At 37.6% G+C, this 12,061-nt stretch overlaps 1 protein-coding gene across 2 annotated transcripts in view; it reads right to left on the reverse strand.

The window, feature by feature from the left end:
* Positions 1–920: 920 nt before the first annotated feature.
* Positions 921–12,061, reverse strand: part of AKAP6 (A-kinase anchoring protein 6) — a gene marked incomplete at its 5' end in the record, with an annotated part of 220,913 nt that continues 209,772 nt past the window's right edge. The window contains 2 exons of one of the 2 annotated variants that reach the window (XM_080346163.1): positions 921–1,298; positions 1,413–4,479. In XM_080346163.1, the coding sequence (XP_080202289.1) occupies positions 1,057–1,298; positions 1,413–4,479 (3,309 nt within the window). In that variant the 3' untranslated portion in view covers positions 921–1,056. Of the gene's footprint in view, positions 4,480–12,061 lie in introns of both variants that reach the window. The other variant, XM_080346162.1, reaches the window with a different exon arrangement.

Consider the following 12,061-nt stretch of genomic DNA (forward strand, 5'->3'; position numbering starts at 1 on the left):
TGGAATTGGAGTTGCACTTGGAGTTGCCATTCTGGCCCTGGTCTACTAGAGGAGTGTTTCCAAAGATTAATGGCATTCTGTGCAGCTCTTCTGGCTTTTGGGTCACCAAACATCTAGTGAGACTCAAAGCAGCAGTGCTACATGCTAGAATCTGATCCAGACGTTGCTTTGTAGATCTTCTTTTGTTGTTAAATGTGCAGTTATTGTTAGACATTTATGTGAGGTCAGAAACTCCACATCTGAACTACTTTCAAATTTTGGAAGAGATCAGAGCCACTTTTTCATCTTAGGTTCCACCATTTTACTTATGTTTCAAAATGCTTACCACAAAATAGAACCAAAGCTTTGTGTTCAGGTCTTTATTTTACATTACCCTTGAATTATACTCTTTAATGATGTTGTAAAGATTTCCTATATTGGTAACATCAGCTTTTGTCCTAACACAGTGTTGTAATAATTGTGTTCTTAATAATGGCTTACTGAACTTAAATGATGCTGGACTGACATCAAGAGATGACTTATTATCTCTCTACTTATTCTCCAGTCTGCTTAGCTATTCTACACATCTTGTCTGGAAATATTGTAGAACTCGAACTCACCAGTCACCCAGAATTCTTGTAAAACTGGGAGTTCAGCTTCATCAAGTGTTTTTGAGCACTTCATGAGGCCATCTGACTGCGGAGAAGGGGATCAATAAATAGAGCTGGTTTCTCATTCCACAGTTCAGTTGAGAAGGGAAGAGGAGGCTGATACAGAAATATTATTCCTGACGAATTCCCAAGTTCTGCAAGATAGCAGCCTTATTCCAGATGGGAGTAGCTCCAGTCAGTGAAAAGCCAAAGGACAAGAAGCAGTTTGTATTCACTGCATTTGTTGACCAGTGGCATGTAAATTTGGCTTATAGTGTAATCAAAACAAATGATATAGCACTATCATAAAACAGAAGCTCTGGGTGGTGTACAAAAAAAAAGAAAAAAAAATTAAAATATGAATGTGCAACTTGTAGAGTACGTACCTGTTTTTAGGATAATGTATGTGCCTGAAGAGGGTTACATTCTATCTGTGCATATTTATATGTCTTTCCTTATGAAGATTCAGGAGATTTTCTTCACAAGTAAGAGTTTTACTATTCTGATGCAAAACATCCTTTTTCTGTGAATGGCCAGGCTTTAACTGAGACTCTATAGCTGAAGCCTCTTCAGAAGCAGCAACACATCCTTTGGGCTCTTCAGTTCCTTTACTACTCTTTTTATTGTTAAGTTCTGGATAATTCTTTTCCAAACTTTCAGTTTGCCCATCTGAAATCAGCAAATCGGCAGCAGCATTTTTCAAATTGTTTGATGCACTTTGTTTGTTAGTGTTGGGGACATTTATATCATTGTCATCATCATGTAAGAAAGATAAATCCCTACCTGCAGATGAAGTTTTACCTTCTTTTAATGACTCTAGAGTCACTTCACCTAATGACTCTGGAGATGTTTTGGAAATATGGTTAGAAAGAGCTTGCTGTTGCTCAACTCGTGCTTCAGGAGTACCATTAGAAATGGATTGCTCCTGCTCTACTCGTTCTTCCTCTGGACAGGCTTCAAAAAAGCATTCAATATTTTCTCTCTCATCTGTGAAGTCCGGTAGCACAGGAGTGCTGCTCTTCTCTTCTATGTATTTGATTACTTCTCCACAGTCACTATCATGAGAAGAAAGTGAAAGATAAGAATAGAAGTCCCCTTTTCTTAGCTGAATGGGTCTGTGAGAATGCTCTAATACTTTTTCCTTGATCTGTGCTAATGAAGCTGGAGTAGATGACTCACTTTCAGGTTGTGACTTACTTTTCAAAGCTGTTGATGCCATGTCTATTATCTCCCTCACAAAATTGTGTACTGAGCCATCTTCCATGTTTCTTTTATCAAAAGCAGCAGATTCACAGTTACAGCACAAATCAAGACCATTGGTTGAGGAGCTGCATTCTGTTTCATTGGATTTCAAGGCTGTAGAGCAATCAGCAGATTGTTCAGTGGTGCTTATTCTACGTTGTTGACCATTAGGTAAGGATGTTTGTAAAGCTGTATCTTGTATGTCTACACAATTAATTTCTGAGGAAGATTCAAGACAAGGCTTTTTAGCAGGAGAGGAAGCAACAGAGTGATGATCAGGCTGAAGATGACTTTGACATTCTTTTGGAGGGTTTCTGAATTCGTCTGACAACAGAACAGTCTCCTTGCCATCCATATGTGAATCATCTGAACTATCTGTGAAAGTTTCACAGACACAACGTTCATTTTCAGCTTCTCTGACATCAAGTGATGCATGAGTTTTGGGAGTTGCTGATGTTCTAACAAGACCTTCCTTTTGACTGCCAGGAGTATTTTCAACATTGCCATTCTCCATATCATCCACAAGCGGATCCTTCACAACCCGAGAGATATCTTTCATCACATGACTTTTTGTCCCTTTTTCACGATCACGTGGTACATTCTTACTGTTGCCATTACTTTCTGATATTTTCTGTACTGAACCATTCAATAGTGTTTCAATGCTTAATGTATCTGTGGCTTTTGATGTCTCATTACTAACTTCTTTACCGCGCTGAATTTCATCACTGAGGTTACTTTTCCTCTTCTCCCTTGTCAAAGAAAATTTTGGTCTAATCCAAGTTTGGAGCTCATTTTTTATATAATCAAGTCCTGAAATTATATTGCATTCTTCATAAATATCCTCATCAGTTGCTATACTGGAGTCATCATCTTCATCTTTGATACCTAGCTCTTCCTCAGTTAAGGTAAGGGTGGAACTTGAAAGCAAATCACTGTCATCTTCATCATCAGTGCAAGCAGAGGTGCAGGAGACATTAACAATCATGCTGACATTGACATCGCTCTCATCAGCTACAGACCTATTAAGATGTTTTCTAAATGATGCATTTGAATCTGGTATTTTATTTCTGTGCAATACAATGTCTTCAGAGCAGAGAGAAAGATCCTCACTGCTGCTGAGCTCGGTGAGAGAAGCTGCTGAGTCTTCATTGATTGAGGATGCAATATCTAGAGACAGCTGTCCAGTAAAAGACATTTTTTGAGAGCTACTTTGGAGTGTTATATCAGAGATGCTGCGCTTTATCTTTTGATCTAAAGGACTCTGAATATTCTCTAAGCGATTCAAAAGATCTAATGTCCTTTTGCTGAGCTCCCCAACAGAATCACTGCTTGCACTTATGTCTCCCGAGCCATGATGACTAAAAAGATCTTCATTGCTTTTGTAGGAAGTCAGCCAGCTCTCCAAAGAGGTGCTTCGCTGAAGACCATCTCCACTTTTAAAAATACCTGAGCTGAACAAATCACCTACTACAGACAGAGATTCTAATGAAGAACTACAAGATAAAGTTGAAACCTGTCTTGTATTCTCTGTAACAGTTAATTTTCTTACAGTTTCTGCAGATTTACAGGAATTAGGATCTGATTCTCCAGGGATACTTGCCTGAGTATGGTCATGAATAAACCCATCTGGTTGTGACTCTTCAGGCTTATGTTCAGATTTACCAGGTATTTTATCAAAACAAAAGCCATGAAACAAACTGCCCTCTGTATGTGTTTTTTCAATTTGTGATTGTTTCATTAGCACTGGTAGTTTGAATTTGGAGCCTTGAAGGTATGAGTAATCATAAAATGTAAACATGTCATGTTTTCCTTGTGATTCTTCTGGACAAGCAGGGTTACACATGGTAATGCTGTCCAAATCCTCATCATTTTCATTTCCACAACACGCAGAAGTTGCCAGCTGGAAATCATCTGAGAGACTAGCATGGTCTTCTTCATCTTGCTTCATCTTCTGTCTTATTACATTTACTATATCGTCCACTTGAATTTCTGCATGCCCAATGTCAGGATTACTCTGAGTGCTTTCAATATCATTTAGCAAAAAAATTTCTGAATTATTTGTAGTTTCTGTATCACATTCACTCACTATCCCACTCTCACTCTCAGAATGCCGGCTTATGTTTCCACTCTGATATGTGTAGTTATAAGTTTTTGCCAGTGTGGTCCCCGCTATTAGGTCTGGCAGGGATTTGGTAGATGAAAATGACGAGTCTTTACTAAGACTTTTGTTTAAAATGTTAGACTGTGTAACACTGGAGAGTTTGGATGTTTTCTTCAAAAAAGGCATGTGTTTCTTTTCTGATAATTCAATATTATGAAGACTATACACCTGATAGATGTGAGGATTTGGAAGGGAAGTGATGCTGGGACAATAAAGAGGACTTCCATGGTCACTGATACTTTCATCTTCATTCACATCATTATCACCACATTCTCCTGAAGCAAGTTTCTGGCTTTGATCATCCTTCTTGAGTTCCTGATCAGGATCACTTAAGTCTTCATGAATACTGATCAGCTTATTACTTATGTCAGTTTCATCCCATTCAAGTGCATCCTCACTTGGACCATTTAGGTCCATCAAACTGGGATCAATAACATTCAGAGGCTCCTGTAAAAAAAAAAAAAAAAAAGAAAAAGTCAAAGATTAAAAATATTTACAGCTGCACTTAAATGTGCTTCCACTGAAATAATATAAGTACATTAATAAGAGTAAAGTGCATTTTTGGAACAATGATCACTAATATTTTTTTTAATGTTTTTTGTACCATTAAAATGATCAACTAAAATGAAACCTATTACATTTTGAACGATTTCTTAGTCTTCTTAGGGCTTTTTTTCTTATTTGCTGTCAAAATATAATATAGAAATTTGACTTTAATAGTGATTATTTGTAGTTAATCATTTTATCTGTAATGAGTTTTAACCATTCTGTAGAGTCACATAAGGGGGTGTTAGTAAAAAATACATGATTAGCACTCTATTATGTTGGATATATGAGTATCTCTCTTAGCCCGCTTAAATTTAAGAGAGTTAAGATATAAAGGATTTATTAAAGGATTTTTGAAATGTTTATATGAAACCTTTGTGTTGTCAGCCTTAAAACAACAGATCTAATGCTCTGGACGTCACAAGAATCAATGAATTTTTATTTGAATTTCTATTTATTCCTTACTTGATAATGAAGGCAGTACTAATGACCAGTAAGCAAGACTAATGAATGTTAATGTCTTCAGCCGTAAGAACAATCAATCAGTCTAGTTAAACACTACATGAATTTCAAATATTCTCTGTGATGACACCTTTCTCTGGGAAAGGGCTGATAAATAACTGAGCTAAACTTAATCTGCCTTTTTTTAAAGACTTTTGTAACTTTCCAGTAAAATTTGCTATTATGACTCAGAGCATATAGTATCAAGAATTGTTCCTCTAGAAACACATGTGGGAGAGGAAGAACACCTTGACAACGTTTCTCACTCAAATGTGATGTGTCAAGTGTCCAGAAGTACCAGCTCACCTTAAACCCCTCAAAATAAGACAGAAGTGGTCCCTGATTTTGGGACTGGTTGACTGAGCACTAATTAATTTTACTTTATTTTTCTATTTATTGAGAGACCTCCATTTTAGGCAACACTTCGCTTATATAATAAATCTTGTAATAGAACTGTTAACTAATGTAGAATCGTGTAGTTTAAATCATCCTAACAGCTGAACAATGATCACTGTGTCCAGAAAAATAAGCAATATTTCAAAAAAAAACCCTTTCAACTGTGATCTCTCACTCCCTCGAGCTTTCTTGGAGTAAGTTTTGTTTTCTAAATACAGAGTTGATCACATGCCAAACAGCAATCTAAATCACAACCAACTTACAAAGTTATTGAAATATAAGCAGATAAAATGAGGCTGTAGTCCAATGAAGTGCAGTTGTACACAACTTAGATACTGACTTAGCCTCATGAAGACTTGGCCAAGCTTGATTGTGCAGAGGAAGGCACGTATCTCTGACTTCGATTCTCAGCTGGGAACTTTCTCTTTGAAGTAGGAACTAAAGCTGCTCAGCCCTTCTGTGAGAAATCATGGAACATTCTCCAACAGCTCAATAGTTAGGGCACTGATTTTGGATGTGGGACACTTAATCAGACTTGTCATAAAAGACATGAACCAGGTTCTCATTCTCTCAAGACAAGACCTACCTACATGCTATTCTGTAAAGAAGCCAGCTTCTTCTGTTTCATTTCATGTAAAACAATTAAATATTAATTGGGTCATAGACAGGCGAAGAGAATTTTATCCTGCAGTGCAATGTTCAACACATTTGACTGGCAAGAGGCACAGATAGGTCCAAATCCCTGCTTCAGTGTCTATTTAATTGTGGATATAGGTGGCACCGTTTTTGTGTAAGATACAAGGTTATTGCATCCCAGTTTGTCCAGTAGACCAATAGCTAAAACACTCAACTGACATAAGAAAGAACTATTTCCTCCAAATTGGCCAGAGTAGCTATCTACCATTCAGCAGGGTCATATGATTATTAATATATCAGATACACCAAGACATTCTCCATGTAAGACAAATATGTGTCCTCAGGCTTCATTGGGCTTAGTTGTAAGGTAGGTCCCCAAGTACTGAGGCTGTGTTAAGATACTGCACATAATCACGGGCAGAAATATGGGTGCCAAAAATTATTTTCCTCCTTGGCAGGTTAGGAGGCTTTGGGGATTTTGAGAATCTGTCATGTCTAATGTTGAAGGCTAGAGTCTCTTTGTGGATCTACCTACCAAAAAGCTTTCATGAAATAAATTTGTCAGAGTCCTTTTTTTCTTTTTTCCATGTGAGATGTTGGTAGAGATAGCTTAAATGTTAAATTCCCATGAAAACACCCATTTGCTAGACAACTACAGCTATCAGAGCAGTTCTGTACATTATGGAGTTCAAAAATCCCTGTTTGGATTGCCACTTTGCCATGTTTTCATAGTGGCTCCTGGCTGGTACTTAGTTAGGACCAGTTTTCCACTTGTATCTGACCCTTAACCAACTTGCAAGTTAAAACTGGTGCAAGAGAATAACAGTAATTAAGTTAGTTTGAAAATCTGCTAGATAAAACAAGAAAGCTACAATTATTCATTTTCTCTGTGACACGTTTTATGACTTGTTGTACTTAGCATTAGGAATACATTGCTTTGCAAAGCTTCCTAAACTGAGCAATTTTACTGTTTTAAGGTTCTGCCAGCTGCAAAAAGAAATCCCTGAAGGCAGGAAATCAGCAGCAGGTTACAAGGATTTTATGTTCCATAGAATCAGATTTTGTTTCTCAAAACTAAAACATTTGGTCCTTATTGGTCAGGAAGATAACCTTCCCCCTGTAAATCAGCACTTGGCTGCCTCGTTTGTTCTGCATGTCAGATGAACTAAAACAATAAAAGATGTAGAGTTGTGACCTCAGCCCATCCATCTTCACTGAATGCTCCTCACTTCAAAGCCTATGTTTTGTTCTTCAAATGCACATGCTTTTCTGAGGCCTTGTATATACTTAGAAGTTTTGCAGGCATAGCTATGATGGTAAGGAATTTGATTATTTTTTTTTTCTTCTGATTGTCACTGTGCTTCTAAAGGCTCTTAGGTAGATATTAATGAATTAGTGAATTGATATTAGTGAATTACTACTTTTCTTAAAAGCATAATCTCCCTTGAAGTACAACTGTAGCTGTTATCAGCTACATTTGCAGTGCTTTCCAAGTACAGACCAAGTTTTAACCTTGAAACAAACCATGCAGTTTAAGTCACAAACATTTTGTATTTGGCATTTTTAGTGGAGGTATATATCTTCCCTTTCTTTTTTACAAAATTTAACAAGCTGCTCAAACAAGAAGGAGACTTTAGACATAGAAGTAGTTGTTGTAGAGAGCAGTACCCTACAAACTATTGAATAAAGCTCCCAAGGGAAGAATGGAAAGCAGTGGCACTCCAGCCCGTGTTTGCACTGACAGTAGTACCAAGGTTAAAACCAGGAATCACTGAAGACTATTTTGTTATGTCAGATGTCTCCTCATCATGCTGCTCAGTGCATAGGGAGGGTCCTAGGGGATTGGAATTAACATGATAGTAACAGATTATTAGGTCTTGCCAACAGAACATTTAAAATTCCCCAAACTGATCTTTTACTTGGTGTTGTAGAGAGGATGGGAGGTACAATATTGTGTCAGCTAGTCTCAGAGCTAAATTCTGATTGCTCACTTTATCAGGGAAAAATGCCATTGTTTTTTCTCCAGACTGTCTTGGTTTTCATTCTAAAGAACTCTACAGTACTGCATAATGCATCTTTTACACAAAGCAGACAAATCTTTTACTGACATTTCCAATTGGGAAAACTTGTGTGAGAGCCGCATAATTTTTTTTACCCCGTTTCAGTTAATGAAGAATGTGGCTTTCCTACAGAGTTTTCACTTACACACACCTAGCCTCATTCAAGATATCACTTCTTGAACTACAAATACCCGACAAGAAAGGGGTCTGTCACAGACAGACATGCCAATCTCCACATACAAGACGTACCACAATTAAAGAGAAGTTTTGAGTGTGCTACAGAGCTTCAGATTTCAGTGGGGTGAGCCCTGTAAGGTCACTATTAAGTCCTGACCTTGCTGATGTCTGTGACAAAATATGCTACAAACACGCATTCTGTCTGGCAAAAATTCTTTGTATATCAGCTGTTGTAACTGATTGCACTAAATTTAATGGAATTTACAAACTTGTTTTTTATGCGTGCAAGACTGTGTATGTATAAATACACACATGCATACATATGTGTGTGTACATGTCATGCTTCTAAAAATAGGTACCTTTAAAGTAGGTCAGAGTGACTGTTTCATTATAAAGTCACTAAATACCACTACATCTAGAGTAGGCCTTGATGGTCACATGGTTCACAGTAAAAGAAGGTAAATAGTTTTGAGCAAGCAAGTAAAAAGTCACGATGCAATGAGAACAAAAAAGATACACATTATTATGCATATTCCTAGTTTTAAAATATTACCACTAGATAAACAACACTTAGGAAGTATTTACTGTTGCATGAAAAGTTTCTAAAATAATTAAGCCAAGAATCAATTAAATTACAGAGTCAGAAGAGTGAAAGGTTGAATTAATTCTAATGTATTTGAATGTGCTGCTTTAAGGACTTTGGCTATTCCTAATTTGAAGCCTGAACTATTTTGCTCAGAACACTATTCCCATTTTAGTGGGATAACTAATGTGAGCAAAGTCAGGTGTGCACGTAAATGCTCATAGGGTTGGTGTTTAATGGTTAGACAACTAATCTGCTGAAAATGTTAACGGAAAGAAATAAGATTATTAAACCAAACAAAGTAATTTCCTCAACCCCAGTGCTCTTTGAGGAAAAGTCTCAAAAATGCATTTTTTCATTTGTTCCCTTTACTAAAACACTGATAGTTTTGTTTTTTCTGCAGCAAATTTTATTAAACAATGATTCGCTGTTTTGGCTTCATTTGCATGTGCTACTCCAGTACAGATACTTTGTGTTGGTGAAACAGGCCTACAATGTAACCCCTACATACCATTACATTTTTTTAAAGGAATTAACATTAAAAAAAGAGCTTTTACAATAGTAAATAATAACTCTGTTTCTCCTTCTCCTGCAACATATCCTTCAGTTGCTTTGGACAAATTATCCAAATTCAACTGGATTTAGGGGACAGGGGAAAAAGAAAGAGAAAGAAAGAAAACCATCCCCCATCTCCAGGAATGTGCGTACACTGAAGGAAGACAAACATGAGTTTGTCTTTTGAAAAAATGCAAGCATGTCAAGTACTTCTGCTGAGGGAAACAGTCGTGTACAGTACCCACTTCACCTCTGCTTCACCTAAGTTCCTTTTCTAAAGGGGGTCCCCTATACCACAGCCAACAAGAAAACTGTCCCCCTTTCCCAACACCAATGTTTCAATATGCATGAGCATATGCATAATATTCCATGTGCATAATATTGAGGTGACCTGCACATTACACTATGGTCTCAAAATGTTTGGACACAGTATGCTTTGTCTCAGATCACTAGAGAAACTGATCATTAACATACCTATTTGTTATAATTGCAGTTAAAAGTAGAAGGTACATGTTTATTTCCTGAGAAAATAAGATCCAAAACTGTGGTTCATACTTCTTCTTGCTTCATTTTACAATTATTATTGCCTCCCTTGATGAAATAATATGCTCAATCCTGCACATGCAGAACTTGTGCTTTTCTTTTAGGTGTTGTAGATGCTTACAGTTATTGCCAGGGTCCTGCATGGGTGGTTGTATGTACAGATTCCTGTTCTTCAGGAAAGACACTGACTTCACCTTTGCTCTCTGCAGTCACAGGTGTCACCTGCAAGGGTCTCAGTGCAGGCTCGATCTTATGGGAACAACTGAGGTTCCACTATTGCTCAGGTACCTGTATTTATGATGATGTTTGAAGTTCTCTGATAATGCCCAGAAATAAAAGTCGAGGTAAAGATTGTCCTATCCAGGTTTTAAAACTGATAATTTTCTTTATCATGATAGCAGTTTTGAGGGCACATCTTCTAAACAACAGATGAAATAACTGCAGTGATATTTTAATGTGGTGCCTAGCTGAAAACTATTAGTCCCTACTAGTAGTAGAAGTGTTTTAAAAAGACAGAGAAATTGGCTATTCTCTAACCATTCTCCTACTACTTAAATGTCTCTTGGTGATGCTAGGTAACACTCTGAGGTGAGTCGTGCCTGTACATGAGTCCTGTCAGGGCCTTCTGTCTTTCTTGGTAAGCTGAGAGATGGACAAAAGAAAGAGTGAAAGGTTCCAGCCTCTCCATCACACTCCAGTCGGCTCAGACAAGCCAGGCTGGGACAGAAAATGAGCCATGTCCACACACGGCCTGCAGGAACTAAATTCTATCACAGATCAAGGTGAAAAATGGAACTCAGCATGTTTAGTCTGTGTGCTGGGCCAGGAGTATCACTGCTACCACACTACCCATTATCAGTGTTCCAGCCTCTATGGAAGCAGCGGCCTCCTTTTTTTGCCACTGTATCCTCATATGGCTTTTGAACATGTCTGGTTCCCATTTGCTGGAGAAGACTTTTAAATATTACTAGAGAGCAGAAAAACATTTCTAACATTTTAATAGCAAAATATATTGTCATCCAAATAGGTTTACAATCACAGACCTATATTCTAAGTTGTTTATTTGGGCTTTTTTTTCTGTTTTTGTGATAAGAAAACCTGGCTACATGGCATATTTTACTGACTTGTTTTTGCTGCTTTGTAGTTTTCTTTTCATCTGTCAAGAGGTTACATGACAGGATTTTTTGCCCTTGAATGTCATTTCAGTCTCACCTTTACTTCAGAGGAATATATGATTTTCTTTGTGAAGGATATAACACAAGCCCTTTATGAAACTCTTAGAAAAACATTCCTAGCTTTACCCAAACCCACCATGTTGCCATGCACACCTACCTCAGAAAAGAGCAAATCCTGGCAGGCTACCTCAGATGCATGCCCATGCAAGTTGGTGGAAGTTCATCCATGCCAAGGCTCAGAATCTGACCCAATTAAAGATCAGTCTTTATGGCTAAGACAAAAAAAACCACCAAACCCAGAAAATCTGTGGAACCGAGCATGCTTGAACACGTTTAACTATTACTTTTCTACACTGCAGAACTCCAGCATAATTTTCCATTGGTGCACCAATTTTGTGGCATATTGGTGGCATTCTGCATTCAGATGCTCATGAACAAAGTTGTACTAGCAAAGCTACAGTGGCATAACAAAATTGCTACTGTCTTTTTACTATTTCAGAGGTCTGCATACTGATTAGGAATACTTTCAATTTAGTATTATTAATTGGTACTTGTTTAATGGTGTACTCTCTCAGTTTAACCAAAGCAACTCAGTGGACACTATGAGTGGACTCAGTAGACAAAACAGCCATCTCCAACCTAAAACAGGCACATCAGGATACCTGGAATCATAGAGTTTTTAGGAGCTTTGTTTCAGCAGAAATGAGTGTTTGTGTGAAACAATAAAGAGTGAGAATCACCATAGAAACAGGTAGATATAGGGTACAAAACAATAGGACATAAGCCCTCGGGAACCTGACCTTAGGAGAAACCCAGAAAGAAAGTTTTCTCACTGAGAGCTGCAGGAGACAGGCTTG

This window comes from Nesoenas mayeri (assembly GCF_963082525.1).
Source record: "Nesoenas mayeri genome assembly, chromosome: 5".
NCBI lineage: Eukaryota > Metazoa > Chordata > Aves > Columbiformes > Columbidae > Nesoenas > Nesoenas mayeri.